The 19054-nt window shown below is 34.3% G+C and overlaps 1 protein-coding gene across 3 annotated transcripts in view; it reads right to left on the reverse strand.

Moving 5' to 3' along the window:
• Positions 1-15110, reverse strand: part of LOC128213454 (vasculin-like protein 1) — a 30126-nt gene extending 15016 nt beyond the window's left edge. The window contains exons 1-8 of one of the 3 annotated variants that reach the window (XM_052919154.1): positions 14437-15110; positions 13881-13976; positions 11747-11768; positions 8759-8967; positions 6806-7015; positions 4230-4299; positions 2542-2654; positions 533-655 (exon numbers count right to left, since the gene is read on the reverse strand). In XM_052919154.1, coding sequence (XP_052775114.1) covers positions 533-655; positions 2542-2654; positions 4230-4299; positions 6806-7015; positions 8759-8967; positions 11747-11768; positions 13881-13952 — 819 coding nt within the window. In that variant the 5' untranslated portion in view covers positions 13953-13976; positions 14437-15110. Of the gene's footprint in view, positions 1-532; positions 656-2541; positions 2655-4229; positions 4300-6805; positions 7016-8758; positions 8968-11614; positions 11769-13880; positions 13977-14436 lie in introns of all 3 variants that reach the window. The other 2 variants (XM_052919152.1, XM_052919153.1) reach the window with 2 other exon arrangements.
• Positions 15111-19054: the final 3944 nt, after the last annotated feature.

Genomic DNA, 19054 nt, shown 5'->3' on the forward strand with positions numbered 1-19054 from the left:
AGATAGTTAATTTACAGAATCATTCAAGAAAATTCTGCAGAAATTTTAGGTTAAACAAACAGAAACACTACTAAAACATTTATGAATAAAACATGCAACAATTAGGTCCATTGCAATTACATCGATGAATGTTAAAAAATTGAAAAATACTGAAGTTTGCTTGGGGTAGAGGGGGCCCCAAGAAGCTCCTGGAATTAAGCTTTCTTATAACGCATTTCAAAGCCACTCCTGACATTGGTTTGATGATTTCAGAAACAAAGGTTAAAAAAATCCACTAAACATATCAGCAAATACAAGTATTAGAGGATATATGAATTAGCGACTCACATTTTTGTCAAGAAGTTTTGAACTTAAATTAGACCAAAAATCTGGAATTCCGTCATAAGATGGAAAACTTTCAACCATGCAATTACTTATGGCAGAATATCAGGTTTAACTACTCGCGTAACCAATCTAGTGTAGTTTTATGACAGACTATTTAATTTTGTATGAAAGTTTTAAGCTCACACAGATTTAAATTAATAGCCAGTACCTCCTTGCTATGAGCTGGACTACTAGAACTACTTGTTGGTGTGGGAACTTTCATGCCAGAAAAGCCGGCCGCGTCTTTGGGGTAGCTGCCATTCATGCGAACTGGTCGACGTGGTATGGATGTCTAGTTACAAGAAGATGAGAAGGTTAATGTATTAATAGAACACAACAGATCATTCACATGATATGATTTGTTCGAAAATGTTGACACCTCTTTTAACTTCCTAACCCATTAAATTTTGTAAAGAAAAAAGGAGGGAGAAAAATCCATCAGGGAGGCTAAAAAAACTTTCACATCAGAGACAGTTTTGTGAGTCAGTCAGAAAATGCTAAGGCCAAAAAAAATGGTTTGGTTAGGGTAACATCTCTAAGGTAGCTAGGCTTTTAATTATATTTTTTGATCATTTTTTAATTAGGCTGTATGTTCAAACATTATTGTCAACATTGCAGAATTGTGGCAAAATAATCTTCTGTATAAAGCTTTAAAACTACATATTGAAACACACACTTTATTATACTTTTTTTACCAACTAACTATAAAAAACAGTAGGGTGGGGGCGTATTTAGTAGGTTGGGTCAGGTAACCCTTACCAAATATATATTTTATTTAGGCCCAGAAAACTATTAGTTAAGTGTGACCAGGCACCATTTGCTCTTTTGAAACCCATGTTAACAAAGCTTCAGATGGAAACACAATGAGACGTCATATAAACGCCAACACGCCTGCATGAAGGACTGATCCTTAACACTCAACATATAGAAAGTTATTAAGACTACAGAGATATGTCAGTTGTTGTTTTAATGAGGAAGAGACAATATTCATGCAAAGGTGTTTTAAAATATACAAAAAATGGGAAATATAAACAATTCCAACATAACAGACACAAAACTAAAGAAACGGTGGTCGTCCTGAAAATATTCTTAATGATTATGTCAGTTTGAACATTTTTGCTTAAATTTGCTTTCACAACTAGATATTTGTCCAGCACCAACTGGTGCATTAGTTCTTTTTTCCTGACAACAAAATGCCCCTTGAGAAGACCGGAATGGAGATGAAATTAACATGCCCGATTGCAGTAAATGTATACCCTTGCACTCATTGTGCATTGGGATTAAAACAAATAAAGTTTGTAGAACAAGGACAACCTATAAAATACCTTTTTGATGAGTTACATGGCAGAAAAGAAGTTGAAGTTGACTGCCAGAGAGAGAAAAAAACAACCTACCTACCGACCCAATATTTTTTGGGCATGTAACCAGAAACAAACCATTTTTTTTTTTAGGCCTAAAATAAATTCTGGAAGTTTGTCTCTCAAGCATGGATGTTTAAGTCGCCCGAACTCTCAAAATGTCTCCTTTTTTGTACATCTATTCTGATTGAAATAGACTTAAAATTGAAAACTTAAAATCAGAAAAGTAATATTTATACAGGGTTTTGATATTTTGAACTTCAAAGCCTTCACTTTGGGAACTTTCAACTAAAACAATGGAAGTTTCTGTACTTGACAGTTCTGAGTTTTGGAAGTTTCATTCCAATATGATTCCAAACTTCCTTTAATGGAAGCCATGTTTAAAACTGCACTCTAACAGATTGACCATTTTTTGTATGATTATCAGATGGTTTTGGCATCAATAAATTCAATTCAGTGACATAAGATAACTCGCAATAGGACAGATCTTCACTGCCAAATATTTCATTTTTCTTCCAAGCGTTAGTAACACTTTAAGCCATGAAATATCAATTTTTGAATATAAATATGAAAAAAACGCTTGCTGATCTTTTGTCAGCAGTCTTATGCTACTGGCTTCCAGACAATTATGCAAATACTTGATTATTCAAAGACCAAAAATATAAAGAATTCTCAAAACTGTAAGTCTGTGAGAGAGCAGCTTTAATCCCAAGATTTGTGCATTGTACTTAACCATCATGCAAACCACTTTCAAAAGAATTGAATTTGGAAATTTATTTCTTACAGTTTTCACTGGGGGACAACATGAACAACAGCTTACCTTGTTTGGGACAAGGCTTTTATAAATATTCGAGTCCCGGAGCACTTTTGATTGACTAGTTTCACCGTTCTCTTCGATTTTCCCGTTACCGTTTTTACTGTTTGGTGGGTTTTCTGGAAAAGGAGAAAGCATATTTTGTAGCTCTGAATTATGGTAAATGGAATGGCCATAAATCAATTGTTACAGTAACTAGCCGGAATCCACACTGTATGTTTTTAAATACACTAACGTTACGCCAAATATAAATTATTTGCTAGTTTGTCATCCTTTCTTTTAATGGGGGCGAAGGGTAACATTTTATTTATACAAAATGTTTAATAACTATTTCACCATTGAATGTATGAGTTCATGCTCTTTCTAATTGTATATGAATGTATGAGTTCATGCTTTTTCTAATTGCATATGAATGTATGAGTTCATGCTCTTTCTAATTGCATATGAATGTATGAGTTCATGCTCTTTCTAATTGCATATGAATGTATGAGTTCATGCTCTTTCTAATTGCATATGAATGTATGAGTTCATGCTCTTTCTAATTGCATATGAATGTATGAGTTCATGCTCTTTCTAATTGCATATGAATGTATGAGTTCATGCTCTTTCTAATTGCATATGAATGTATGAGTTCATGCTCTTTCTAATTGCATATGAATGTATGAGTTCATGCTCTTTCTAATTGCATATGAATGTATGAGTTCATGCTCTTTCTAATTGCATATGAATGTATGAGTTCATGCTCTTTCTAATTGCATATGAATGTATGAGTTCATGCTCTTTCTAATTGCATATGAATGTATGAGTTCATGCTCTTTCTAATTGCATATGAATGTACGAGTTCATGCTCTTTCTAATTGCATATGAATGTACGAGTTCATGCTCTTTCTAATTGCATATGAATGTACGAGTTCATGCTTTTTCTAATTGCATATGAATGTATGAGTTCATGCTCTTTCTAATTGCATAAGGGACCATATATATGTGTTTCTATATGAACCATGAACACCATTGTAACAATTCTCTTTTTTTACATTTGATCGTTTACATCAACACCAGCTGGTATGAGTAAGCACCGTTCCTGGACAGTACTGGACTGATATGCAAATACAGACACCACTTCAACATTTTTATTTGAGTGAATGAAACAATTCAAGGGGCAGGTTGGGATGAAAACCTAGCAATTAATTTAAAGTTTCCTTTTCAATATACATGTTTGTATTGTTATACAAGTTTATCCGACTTGGATGATGTGTTACACAGTGTAAGACAACTTCCTTGAATCTGATTGACACCAGTCAGAGCATTGTTTTGTCACTTGTCACAGGCTTTCAAGTGACCAATAACAACAAAGTAGGGGTAAAAGTAGGATTTTTTTTAGAAAAAGTAGGGTAAAGTAGGGATAGTAGGGCTCTTTCAACTGCATCAATACTAGAAATGGCTCCTTATTAAGAAGGGAAAAGGAGGAGCCTTAAAAAAAAAGGAAAAGAAGGGCCTGCTTGAAAGCCTGTTGTCAGAGTCTGTATGTGATACTCTGCTGCTCAAATAAATCCCATGCATTATGCTTTCATTTGCTATTAATTATTGACAAAATGTAACATATTCAATGGTCAATTGAACGGCTGATTGACAACCCTCGTCTTGTCAACTTGCATATAACTTGCATATAAATAAATCTAATTTGAAAGCCTTACCCCAAACACCAGTTCCATTGACCTGCTTCCCGTTCTTATCACCTTTCTCTTCATCTCCATTTAAAGATGGCTGGAATCAAAATATACTTCAGTTTTACCATTTTTACAACATCTTAAAATTGTCATGTCTTTAAAGAACATTGATTTAATTCACACTCGTGTTCTTCTGTCAATCGGTTGTAATAGAAAATATATCTAAACGGTCAATATTTTTCTTTATTAGTTCAAAACAGAGAGTTCCTTTAAAATGTTTCAACAATAGTTATGTTTTTGGTTTTAAATTCTATGATTTGTTATTTATTCAGTTTATCAACGCTTGATAAAAGAAAAAAAGAAAAAACATTAGGAAAGGCATTATTATATCAAAGGGGTGGTACAACATGAAAACAAGAGGCACATCAGTGCCTGTGCTCCACTGGCCAAAAGGTTCAAGCAAAGACCACCTAACGAACGTTTTCGTCAAGTTTCATAGAAATACAATCATCAATTTTTGAGGAGAAGTTATTTAAAATTTTTTTTTACTTTAATAGCTCTGGCTGCCATGTTGTGCAGTGGACCGAAATGATTTGGGCAATTTGAGTAAAGGAGCACCAAACAAACATTTCTGTCAAGTTTTATCGAAAAAAGGTCATCGGTTTCGACGGCAAGTCGTATAAAGTTTTTTTTATTTTTTAGCTCTGGCAGCCATGGTGTGCAGTGGACTGGAACCATTTAACAAATTTTGGTTAATGACCATCCAAGGAACATTTCTGTTAAGTTTCATCAAAATCTGATCATCGGTTTCTGAGAAGATGTTCTTTAAAGGTTTTTCTATTTTTTTTGCCCTGGCAGTCATGTTGTGAAGCGGACCGGAACCATTTGAGCAATTTTGGTTAAGGACCACCCAAGGAACAATTCTGTCAAGTTTCATCAAAATCTGCCAATCCGTTTCAGAGGAGATGTCGTTTAAAGATTTTGCTATTTTTAGCTGTGGCGGCCATATTGTGCAATGGACCAGAACCATTTGAGCAATTTTAATAATGGACCACCCAAGGAACATTACTGTCAAGTTTCATCAAAATCTGCCGAACCGTTTCAGAGGAGATGTCGTTTAAAGATTTTGCTATTTTTAGCTCTGGCGGCCATATTGTGCAATGGACCAGAACCATTTGAGCAATTTTGGTAAAGGACCATCCAAGGAACATTTCTGTTAAGTTTCATCAAAATCTGATCATCGGTTTCTGAGAAGATGTTCTTTAAAGGTTTTTCTATTTTTTTGCCCTGGCAGCCATGTTGTGCAGCGGACCGGAACCATTTGAGAAATTTTGGTTAAGGACCACCCAAGGAACAATTCTGTCAAGTTTCATCAAAATCTGCCTATCCGTTTCAGAGGAGATGTCGTTTAAAGATTTTGCTATTTTTAGCTGTGGCGGCCATATTGTGCAATGGACCAGAACCATTTGAGCAATTTTAATAAAGGACCACCCAAGGAACATTACTGTCAAGTTTCATCAAAATCTGCCGAACCGTTTCAGAGGAGATGTCGTTTAAAGATTTTGCTATTTTTAGCTCTGGCGGCCATATTGTGCAATGGACCAGAACCATTTGAGCAATTTTGGTAAAGGACCATCCAAGGAACATTTCTGTTAAGTTTCATCAAAATCTGATCATCGGTTTCTGAGAAGATGTTCTTTAAAGGTTTTTCTATTTTTTTGCCCTGGCAGCCATGTTGTGCAGCGGACCGGAACCATTTGAGCAATTTTGGTTAAGGACCACCCAAGGAACAATTCTGTCAAGTTTCATCAAAATCTGCCTATCCGTTTCAGAGGAGATGTCGTTTAAAGATTTTGCTATTTTTAGCTGTGGCGGCCATATTGTGCAATGGACCAGAACCATTTGAGCAATTTTAATAAAGGACCACCCAAGGAACATTACTGTCAAGTTTCATCAAAATCTGCCGAACCATTTCAGAGGAGATGTCGTTTAAAGATTTTGCTATTTTTAGCTCTGGCGGCCATATTGTGCAATGGACCGGAACCATTTGAGCAATTTTGGTAAAGGACCACCAAAGGAACATTCCTGTGAAGTTTTGTCAAAATCCGCTTATCAGTTTCAGAGGAGATGTCGTTTAAAGTAAATGTTTACGCACGCACGCACGCACGCACGCACTCACGACGGACAATCTGTGACGACATAAGCTCCATGGCCTTCGGCCAGTGGAGCTAATAATTGATTATTCAAATAGATCAATGATCGTTTTTCAATCTCAGTAAAATTTAGTTTGATCATCAAAACCACTTCATATCAAAGATTATGAATATGTACATCTTGGATGTGTTAAACTTTATAGGTAAAATATTAAGTATTAATTACAGTGCTAAAAATAACTGATTGAGAAGGATTGCGGTTGTCAGGTTTGTTCTGTTCCAAAGAGAAATATAAATTAAAGACTTTTTTCTTGCATTTAAAATACTGGTGCATGTTTGCATTTCAGATAATGGTCGACCACAAATATGTTATCACATAGATAAGACCATACTCTTTAAGTTTCATGCACTCTTTGGATTACATGAATTTTAATTGTAATGTTCACTTACAAAGTCGTCATTAAAAGGTTTTTCCTTCTCGCCATCCCGCTCTTTGCGTTCTTCTCGTTCGCGACCTTCCTTTGAATTCGTTCTTCCCTCTTTCTCGTAGTACGCGCGTTTCGAGCCCCCTCGTGTTGGGTAGTTTGGGTAGTAAGGGTCATTGTAGTAGTCGTAGGGTGGAATAAAATCATAGTACGGGGGGTAGGGGACATTCATATTCTGAAAAGAAAAGAAAAGAAAACAACATTTATCTAAGGTTTTAAAATCTATCATCATTGCAATTCTGCTATTTTACAAGTAAGCCCTAAAATAAAATACATTTGGTTCGGGTTACCCGACCCTACCTACAAATTAGATCCAGACCCTATCATTTTATAGTCAGTTGTTGTTGTTTTGTTTTGTTTTTTAAGTGTGTGTTTTAAAATGTAGTTCAAAACCTTTAAACCTTTATTGATCAGTTATTTTGGGGGAATTATTAACACCATCTGTGCAATTGGAGAATTGTGTAAAAGTCATCTTCTGTATAAAGCTTAAAGGTTTTAAACTACATATTAAAACACACACTTCAAAATATGAAGCAAAAATTAAGAAAAAACAGCACTAAGACAATTTTAACTAATGCCTAAATTCAAATAAGATATATTAAAAGAGCAATTGGCAAAAAACATTATTTAAATCAAACGAGCGCAATTACTGAGGCCTTGTAATTAGCCTTTTAAATATCAGAGGAAACATGCACAATGTATGATATGACGCATAAAAATCCCCTGTACAATACTCTGGGATAATTGTCACAGGCCCAAACCACAACCTTTAAAGGACATAGATTTAAATTCCCATATGAATGATTAAATGCATTTGACTCATCAGGAAATTTTTAACACAATTATTAGCAATTAACTCCCGTTCTTGTGGGACTTTTTGCAGACTATGCAATTTCACGACGCTACCACACACTTTGCTGTTCAGCTTGCTTATTCTTACAATTAATGAAAAAACAACAAAAACCAATCATGTAAGCCAAGCAACATGCCAGACAATTTTTGTCCAAAATGGGAAAGGTACTGGTATCATTAAAATCTAAATTGTGAAACTCCTCAGAATTTGTACCAGCTCAATCCAATAGCAGACAGAGTCAATTCTTGTGCGAGTCAAAGACTCAAATCTCAGTGTTTTTTCGGCACTTTTTTCCCAAAATTTGGCCTCATTCCACGACAAAAAAAGTTTATATTTTTCCCTAACCAAGGAAAAAAAAATCCCCTTAATTTTATTTATTTTTGATAAAGTATTAACTTCTTAACAATTTACAAATTTAGCGATTTAGTGCCATTTATGATTATGCTGATAGGTTTGTTGAATAAAAGTTGAACATTATATAAATCATGTAAGCATATTCCCCTTTTTGCCTGCCAAAACAACAATAGATTTCCCTTATCAAAGGGCACCACTTCCATTCCCTTAAGAGAGTAGAAAAACACACTGAATCTAGTGCAATTTTGTTATCAAACTAGGGGGAAAAATAGAAGTCTCCTCTCGATCGAAAAGTGTCCACATCGGTAACCCAAAATACCTCAACAAATCTCTACTCCTTTCATAGACATTGAAAGACCAGAAAAACAACAGTTTTGATTTTTCTTTAACATGAGCAGATACAGTGATTTCTTTTGGAATTATTTTTGACCACTTTTGCTTTCAAAATTGGGAAAAGTACAAAATCATGTCAAGTTGGCTAATATAACAGGAAATATCCAGTTGTTTTTTTACCTATTTATGCATACAAAATACTTAGCCTTGTCAAGAATTTTATTAATTGTTCCAGAGAATCATTGTTGTTTTTTTAATTCGTTCATGGAGTCTGTATTAATCAAATTGGTAAAATATTATGAAAGTGGGAGAAAAATGAACACTGTTTTGTTTTTGCAAGGGGACATTGCACTAAGAAAAAACACTGAGATAGCTTACCTGACTGGCCCCATATCTAGCATGTGGGTGTTGATACTTGCTGTCCCGCTGGCCATTACGAACAAGCGTCGGCTGGGAGCTGTAGTGCATCCCAAACCGATCATGGTAGCCGTAGCCGTTGTAGTAGCCCGCATTGTAGTAGGCGTAGTAATCATCATCAACGGAGTGGTGGCGGAACTTGTTGCTAGGACCAGGTGGAAATCTCTTGCCTAAGATATGAAAGAAAGTAAGGTGTAAAAACACATGTTATCAATGAATAAATGATTGATGACCAGAGATATAATATCTTGATATTTTCTCAACCATGCTCCGGTCCAAAAATCTCCACCCAAACTTGCTGTTTTTAACACTTTGATATTGTTTATGCCAATTTGTGTTTGAAGTAATGAAACAGCAGTGTCTTTATTCTATATCAAGTTTACAATCATTAAACATTGTTTCTCTGGCCCTAGCAAGGTTTGAGAAAACATGTCAGTAAATCTTCTTGGAAAACAAACATTTGATTCACGAGCTATTTCAAATGCAAAATGATAAATTGTGCATTTCATGAAATCTGACCACATTTATTTAAATTTTAGTTATAATAAATATATGATTGTTGATTTTAATAGTAAACATAATTACAATGCTTTTATACATATAAATTTGCAAGACAATCTATAAACTACGTCTTAATACTGAAATGATTAATCACTCATAATTATTTATGATTACCATAAAATAACCACATTTGTTATTAATAATACTTGACATCACTTTATAAAAAAATTAATGTACATATATATCTTGTATGGCTATAATTATAAATCCACATCTCAGACCAAAAACTTATCAATGATTTCAAATTTTATAAATCAACAACTTAATAATATTGAATGATTACCAGAATTGAAATGGTTATCAAACACTTTGAACAATTAAAATGTTTAAACAATTGAACAAAGAAATATTCTGGACAGAATGTTGCAAAGCTAATGTTTACATGGTTCTGCCAAGAAGCGTGCATCAGGAAAATCATACTGACTACATATAATTGATGAAAAACATGCTGGAGACATCAGGATATTACAAGCAATATACTGTCCTTGAATTAACATTCCAGGGAAAGGAACAGCAAATTTATTTTTAAGCAAATTTCATCTGGTCCAGGAGCACTTGTCAAGCACTGATGATAACTATTTGATTACCACATTAAATGTAAGAGTCCTGACATGCATGTATGATTGCAATGACATTTGGGCTTATTGTCAATCTGATAAAAATCATATCCTAAATATAGACTCCGTTTACAATGAGTTATTTACCTTGGGAGCCAAATGCAACAAACTGCACAAGAATTGCACTGAATGAAATATCAGATTATGAATTTTGGCGCAAAAACTTTCTTGAATATACTTATTCTAGCTCCCTTTTTGAGAAAACAGGTATTGCAACAGCCAATCAGAAAGCAAAAAAAAATATCCATGTGATAAAACGCAGTCTGCCAGTGATTTTTATTTAAATTTTCAAAACCACCTGTGGCTTTACAATTGGGAAAATAAGCGCGTTAATTCCCAAAATTGGGAAAATACAATGAACATTAAAATGATTTTTGTGCCAAATGATCCCTATAAAGCATCATCACTTTCTCAAAAAAAGAATTTGCAATTACAGCTTTCTGGTCTTGTGATATGTTTATTAAATGCAAGATCTTAAAAAACACAATATTAAAACAAAGTTACACTGAAATCATACATAAGTAATAAAAAACACTTTTGTTGAGTCTTTTAACGTAGTATTTGCTATTATGTGACATATTTATGATTAAACTTTTAAGTTGAATGTTAAATTTTGCTATCAGGCAATGCTATCACTTATCATTTGCTATTGTTTGCCGGAAAGTTGAAGTCAAAACGTCGAAAATCGTAAACAAATTAATCGGTGTAAGACATGCGTCTCGGTGATGATGATCGGAAACGGTGTATTTCCCGGATCGAACCGGTTCCTGCTATTGTTGCGCGTTCGCATCATGTTTAAAATGCATTGTTTTACGAAATAAAAACAAAAGGCACAATTTGTACTTTTGATTCATTTCTGAGGGGAATGGATTACCTTTTTGAGGAAAAATATGACTATTTTTTCGGAAAATCGGACGATTTACAGCGAGGGGAAACAGCCGTTATTCGGCGGTAAATTTCACGAAAAAAAATCACTGGCAGCAAATGCATTCGAGAAATGAAATCCATTATGCAATAGTTTCAATTCTGTATAGAATAATTAAATCAGTTTTGCACTAACCCACAACATTGTGCAAAAGATGCGGGTTTGGGACTTTAACTTTATAATTTTTTGTCTCTGCTGAAAAGTACTGTTTCGGCATTTAATGGTTTATCATTCAGTGCTATCGTAATATTACAAAGTGCCTCCAGGAAATCAAATCAATGACATGTCGTTTTGGAAGCGGACACTACCAAATCACTATAAAATCTCGCTCAATAACAAGACCATATAAAGTACCACTAGATACATGTCAAACACACAGTTACATACATAAAAATGCCAACTACAACCCTCAACAGTCTCAAATGATCATATTACTTTGATTCATTTCATTTAATACAGAATGTAAGCCAATCCACTTACTTGATGCATGCCTTCTATAAACTTTAATGCTAGATGAGCCAGTCGAATGAACCTTCAAAGACCTGAATCAAGACTTACGCTGTCGACAGTGTACACAACACTGAATACATTGAAAAACTGCAGCACCAAACGTGAACAATATCAAAAGGAAACAGCAGGAAGGAGAATACAGTATGTGTATACATAGAATAACAGACACTGTGGTGTTGAAACCAGGGGAGAGAGACACCTTACTTTCGTCACGATAGTGCTCGTACGAGTGCTGACGATACAGCCTATTTAAATCAAACTGGACACTGTGAATGGAGTGACTGTCCGTCCTACTATTGCTACGATTGAATGATCTATCCTCCAAGCTTGTCTCACCTTGTTTAGGTCCGGATGGCTTCTGGAAGCACAAGAATAACAAAGTTAATTTCAGTAAAGATAAGAAAAAGCAAATATCAGATCTATATGATTTGTTTGATCATTTCACTGCTTAATAGGCAAATAATGTTGTGTTTCCTATTACATGTTAAAAACAACATGCTATAAAGGTTGGGAACATTTTATTTTAGAAAATGGCTATACTGAGTCTGTGTACTAGTGTTTTAGCCAGAAATTAAAAAGGGCAGGGTGGGCAAAAAAAAAGGGCAGGGTGGGCCAAAAATAGGTGCTTTCTTAAATGGGAAAACAATGCGCACAATATTAGCCTTGTATTGTTGTAAAAAGACCATGTACCTTATCAAAGTACATGCAACTTCATGCACCCATTGTAGTAATATCCCTACAGAATACTCTTAATTCTTCTTTCTTGTTCATTTTTACTTCAGACACTTTCTTTACCATCTCTGGTTGTTGTCACCAGGGCTCTCTCAAGGCTGATTTTTTGGGGAAAAATCACTTCTCCCAAGAGTCAAATTAGGGAGAAGTGGGGAGAATTAAAGGAGAAAAGACACTTATCGTAAAACCTGAGATAAATATTGTGCCATGACACAAAACTTTAAATTCACATTTACTTTGATTGCTTTTACTAGATGGAATGTTAAAAAGTGTTCTTTATTGGCCTATCAAAAGAGTACTTGGTACGATCAGGATAGGGTATGAATGTCACATTCAGCTTTGCTGTTGTTTACTTGTCTTTGGTTAAATAAATTTCAATATGCAGACATTTTTAAATAAAATGACATTTAAAATCTCTATCCTTCATGGAAAACTCACTAATACTTAATAATAGAACTAGAAAATCGAGAAATAAACTCCAAATATGTTATGACAAAATGGCGGTGACTCGCGGAATCTTCTACTTTTAAACATCGTACAAATGAGGAAAATACTGTAAGTAAACGCTATATAAAGCAAATAAAAAAGTTCTGAGATTACAAAACAAATTTTCATTATGAACATTCAACTAAAAAACTATCGAATATTGGTCATGAAGTTTTGAGTATTTGATTTTCTTAGCGCCACCGTCTGCTTCAAACAAAACAATGTTCTAAAAAGTGTGCCTTGTTTTTACACTGCAAGTATCAATTGTTTACTAATGCTTGACATTTTTCATCAATTCTTCGCTTTTTCTATGCAATTTAACAAACTGTTAATCAATTGACCAGTGTCTTCTCTGATTGGTTGACATGGGACATTTCGATAATTGGATGATAGACGACCCAATTAAGTGATAAGGAGATTACCGATTATAAATGGCTAAATTAATTAAATTTGTAACAACATCGGCATCAAAGATCGACATTTAGAGGTTCAACTTTGATGTCTCAGACAAGGAATAATGTGTCATAACGAACAGCAATTAGCACCCTGATTATAAACGTGAATTACCGTTAATCAGACCCGCGGTGATGACGGTCTTGTGCCTTAGCACGTACTGATCTATGACAGATTAGGAAACGGCAACATTGACCAATAAAATACTTTTAGGGCGTAACTGTGTGATAAACAATGATCTGAATGGCCAGAAGGGCGCAAGGGGGCGGGAAAAATATGACAGGGCGTGTAAAAAGGGGCAACGGGGCGGGGTCAAAAAAGGGCAGGGCGGGCCGCCCTTCCATTCCGCTTTAGCTAAAACACTAGTGTACATAATATCTATATAGGTGTATTGCTTACAAACATACACATTCTGACAAAAACGTTGCCAAGAAAGTAAAACAAAATTAGTGAACTGCGTCACCTTGGTTTATATTTCCAATAATATGAATTAATATATTAAAAAATCCAAACAAATCAAGGTCCAGACTTAAAAATATGGTTGATCAGTCATCCAAAACCACAACATTTTGTTGGCTTTACAAACACCAGAAAGAAATACCTTTTTCAAAAGAAATGTATACTTTTTCAATCATATATCGCAGAAAAAGCAAAAATGAATGGTTTTCAAATAGATAAATCAATAAAATGTATTTTATTTCAATATATAATTCATAACAATGCATTTATAACAACATATCATAATGAAGCAAGTTGTGATAAATAATTTAGTAATTTATGAATTATTCATCCAACTTACAGAATTCTCTGAGTTTGGAATCTTCAGCCAGGCCGGTGCAAAGTCATGCTTTGGAGCGTTATTAGTGGCCATCCTAGACCATGGTCATTGCCTCAACTGAAATGTGAAATTTTATTTAAAATGAAATATATACAAGTTGTCGTAAATATCTTATGGAAATGAACAACAAAAAGATTCATTGAAAAGTTATTATTAATTCACAGAAATGGATTAAAAATTTAGCAGCTTGATCTCAATATTTTTAAATCCTGCCTTGAAACACGAACAAGAAAGAGTCAACCCTATGTAACAATATTTCCCAAGAATCCTGAAGGGACACCATCATCTGTAATCAAGTGTTGGAAGTTAAAAGACCCTTTGAAAATGTATCATTTGTCTATGTTTCCTTCTAAATTCTATGTGTTTGCATGAGCTTTTAAAGCAGTCTTAGCCTGTTGAAAAAAAATCCATAAAAGAACCTGAGAAACAATAAGTGTAATTGCTGCAAGAATTACATGTAACGTGCAAAATAACTAAGTATTCATAAATTGATAGTAAAAACACATCATGAACTTACCGAGGCAGGAATGTTACTTATTGCCAATAATGTTTGCTTGGGGCCTAGAGTCTTTAACTTGAATGTTTTTTTCTGCAATGAAGCAGATCAGCTGTAACTGGCGTAAGGCACTATAACGATCTTTCATTCAACCTGAGGCTTTCAAACTAGCACCATTTTAGTGTTGCGAGTGTCAAATTAAATAAATTGTGAAGCACAATGTGCATTCACATATTGAATCTGTGCTACAATATGTCTTCCTCCATTTCGTTGTCTATTCACGAAGACATGTTTTCAACGAACACTTACGTGTTGTTAGTTTTCCCAGTTGTAAACAAACTTTTAAGACAGCATTGTGACAAATATAGTCATTAAATAAATATCAAATTAACACAGCAGAAACTATTTCATCGGTGTTACAGGATTTTGGAATCATTAACGTGATTATATTAAATAAGGGTGATCATCTGTTGTTTTTCTTATAAATCGTTGAAAAACGCGGTGGAAAAAAGGTCACATTTTGTTTTTCATTTTTACAGTTTTTAATCAGTGGTCAAGCAGTATTATCTGGTAAATTAGAATGTCTTTTATCTAAAACTACTATCTGTGTCAATGAAAGGTGCTGTCAAGGTTAAATATAAGGGCAAATCCATAAACTTTGTAATATTTTGGGTATTTTATTCCCTCCACACAAAATGGCGAACTAATTTTCCCAAAATGCATTTCAATAGCACACTTCCGCTAGTTTTGTGCCCAATATTTTTCGAATTTACACAGGTTCGCCCTCAACCAATAGGAGCGCTTAATTTTTAATTAAAATTTGAGCAGAAATTATAAAACACCGGGATCGGACATTTTTGGGCATGCCTTTTCATAATTAAAAAGCACAGATAATGTTTTTTAAAGCGTATGTCTACATATTGCAGACTAGGGCATGGACGATCACCGAGGTACCCGCGATCCGGGTACGATAACATACCAGTACCCCGTTACAAATGTTGGATGCTTCAAATGTGTTTCATGGTTTCATGATAACCATGTCTCCTGCTGGTTGTTGAAGTGAAAGAACGGGCTCTCTCTTCTCAATGTGTTTTTCAATAGATGACTTTCAACCACCTTAAATTTGTGAATAAGCTCGCCTTAGTTTTCCGTCTTTTCAAACAATAAAAAGACTAACACATTGTACTTGTTTTCCTTTCAGACAAATTAAATACTTTACTGTGTTTTTAACAGCCGGGAAGAAACAACGTTTTACTGTTATATGTCGTGTTAACTCCATCCCCTTTATACGTGTCTGTGATCAGATATTCTAGCCTCTGTAACAGGCAGGCCTAACACCATATTAAAGAAGAAACAGAAACGATATCTGGTGTGATGTAGCCCGCCCCACCTTTAACTACATGTATATAAAAACATGTACGCGTCGATTTAGAATTATTTATATAAACCAGTGTAATTAATAGATTCCGAATCCATTATAGCTTTATCCAATTATTATTATTATTATTATTATTATTATTATTATTATTATTATTATTATTATTATTATTATTATTATTATGCCTTGATAAATGTCAACGCCCCTCACCGTTCAACTAAAAAACGTCACAGTAAACACACACACACACACACACATATAGTATGATGTGTTTACTGTACGTTTTTTAGCCCCTATTTAAAAGAAATATATTAAAATAATCAAATTCATTAAAAACTCGCGTTAGATCTAGATCGCATATACAGAACAAAGCATGTATTGAACCAGAAGGTCATAGACCCATGTGGCCGAATCTTGTGTTCTAATGTCTAATTACGCATAAAGATCAATTAATATATCGATATTTTTTAGTGTATGTAATTGTAACAACTACCGTACGTTCTATCAAGTTTATATGTAAGATGAATACAGAAAAGAGTTATGTTATGAACATGAAATTGAGAAGCATACTTCATATAACGTCAATACAATAATAAACAGCAGATTTAATAATAAAAATGGATTATGATTATTTTTATTAATCATATAAGGGACATTTTAGAATTCATGTTAACCAGTTCTTGAGGGCTCTCAAGCATCCTTTTGTAATATTCTGAAAAAGGACACATGATATCCGAAAATCGTTCAAAGTAACTATATAAGTAATACACATAACTCGGTGTTATTCTCTGTATGAGACTATCTATATACATGAAAGGTAGCAATAATGGTTGGATATAAATACGTAAATACGTTGGCATGTTTGCCAAGAATATTTGCATCCATTTTCAGTTATTTCCTCAAAATGACTTGATTAAATTCATGAATACTTACTGTTTCAGAACATGCACGCCCTTTTTTGTAATGAAAATGGACAGTTTAACATCTGACGCAAAATACTTGTAACGAGTTGTGTATGCAGACAGCTGTACAGTGGGTCACAAAAGAGCTGTACATATTTAGAAATTACATGCTTTTCAAAAGCACACTCTGTTGAAAATGTCAGTAATAAATCGAAAGAAAAAAAGTGGGAAAGGTTACCAAAACTACATAAAGAGCTGCAGAAAAGCGTTTTCCGCGTGGCAGCAACATTTTGCACAATCGGATCTATGATTAATATTTAAATGGTACAATAATGAACTACGTGTTATCCCCTTTGTTGTATTTATTTTTAACTTGTCACTTTTAACTTGAACCTTGTTCTCGGTGCCAATTAATATGTTATGCAAGAAAGACTGTCCGCTGTGTTGCTTCCAGTTGTCAGAAATGCCCACTGTTTTGAGGGTTCAATGTGGTGGAGGCATACTTTATGATGTGTAACACTGGGGCATTGACATCTCTGTCACAATCACCTTTATTGCCATCATGGTTTAGAAACCGCCACCATCACCATCACCATCATGTATGTACAAATTCCGGGGGATTTCGCAACTCAAACTCCCTTCTGCATGTCTTAAAACAATCGTAACAACTCGGCTATCTCTGGCAAGCTTTGTCAATTCTGTTCAAAAATGGCCGAGGTGTTCCGATTGGTCTAAAAGGCCTTGTTTAAGCCTTCTATACGTGAACCCGCCCCCACCCCACCCCAAAATCTGTGTACAGTACACAACCTCGGTGTATTGATCTTAATCTAATTGCCTTGTGCCCTCTTATCAGATCTGAGATCTGAGTATTCTGCTGTGCAATTTTGGAGGTTTTATTATAGAAATGGACCCTGAAAGGCCCTGAGCCAATAGACAAATACACAGGAAATTGGCCCGTACTGTGACACCAGTGCGATTAGCAGGAGATGCACAGCAGGGGATCATCATGCCAAACATTCCTTAAAGGCCTAGTTTAAGGAATGTTTGGCATGACAACCCCCTCCTGTGCATCTCCTGTTAATTCCACTGATGTCACAATATGGGCCAATTTCCTGTTTATTGACTGAGTGCTATTTATGGTCCACTTCTATAATAAAACCTTAAAAACTGCACCGCAGGATATCCAGATCGGAGATTGAGATCAATACACAGACATTGTGTACAATACACGATATTTTTTTTGTGTGTGTTTTCTTGTTTTGTTTGTTTGTTGTTGTTGACGTCACCCACAACCCGCCATTTTAGAATGATAAGTAGATGAAACCCTATTAAATGTGAGGTGCTTAGAAGGCCACACTAAAAAGGATATTATTAAAGATTTTACTAAAAAAATCAAAACCTTAAAATGAATACTTCCCGGGAACTATTAAATTAGATAGATTACCGAGGTTCTACTGACTCCTGCTTCATAGACCCTTAAATAAAATGGTTTGTTTTATTAATAAAGCTCATTGTAGAACCTCGCTCTCAGTGGAAAGTTTTGCCGATCTTGGATTTTAAAATGTCGATTTTTAAATTTTGGGCAGGGCCATTTTCTTGTGTTGTCATAATAACTTCATGGTGTAACTTGTGACCCAAGCCATTTGTATAATAATATTGTTTGTCGAATTATTAATATCACGTGTGTATATTATTTACAATGAAATACGATTAAAATGTTAATGTCGAACAGAGATGTACATAGACGTCTTAGGTTTAATCATGTTCATATTTTATTTTATGACAAATGTCCAAGTTATATGAAGAATAATTTTGCCAAACTGGCAATGAAGTTCACTCATACGGAAGTAAATCTAACTTAATTTTTATGTCCCACATGGTGATGGTGATGGTTTAACAACATCTGCTTTTTATTACAATGGTTTAAGAGATTGAAAAATGCTTTCAAATAATATCGTAAAAGCAAAATGGAATAAAAATAATAGGAAACTAGTGAAAACTTACCTCTTAAAGGATATGGAGAAGTCTGAGAAATCTGTTTTTGTGTATTTATAAATTTTAGTTGTTTTATTGATATTTGTACATTTTTGAAGAACTTCGATATTTATAAAAAAAGTTTGTATTAGCTTTTTTCTAAGTATACCATTCACTATCTTTTAAACTAATTTATATCATAACTGACATGTTGTAAATATTTTATAACTATGTGATACTGATAAAAGTGTTTTTGCAAATGTCATATAATATTTCAACATATCTGAGTACATAACTAAGTAACATAAATTTCCGGATAATTCGGTACACTAAATAATATTTGATTACCCCTTTATACAATAAACATGGACCTCGTTGGAAATAA

The sequence above is a fragment of the Mya arenaria genome, chromosome 13 (assembly GCF_026914265.1).
Source record: "Mya arenaria isolate MELC-2E11 chromosome 13, ASM2691426v1".
In the NCBI taxonomy this organism is placed as follows: Eukaryota; Metazoa; Mollusca; class Bivalvia; order Myida; family Myidae; genus Mya; species Mya arenaria.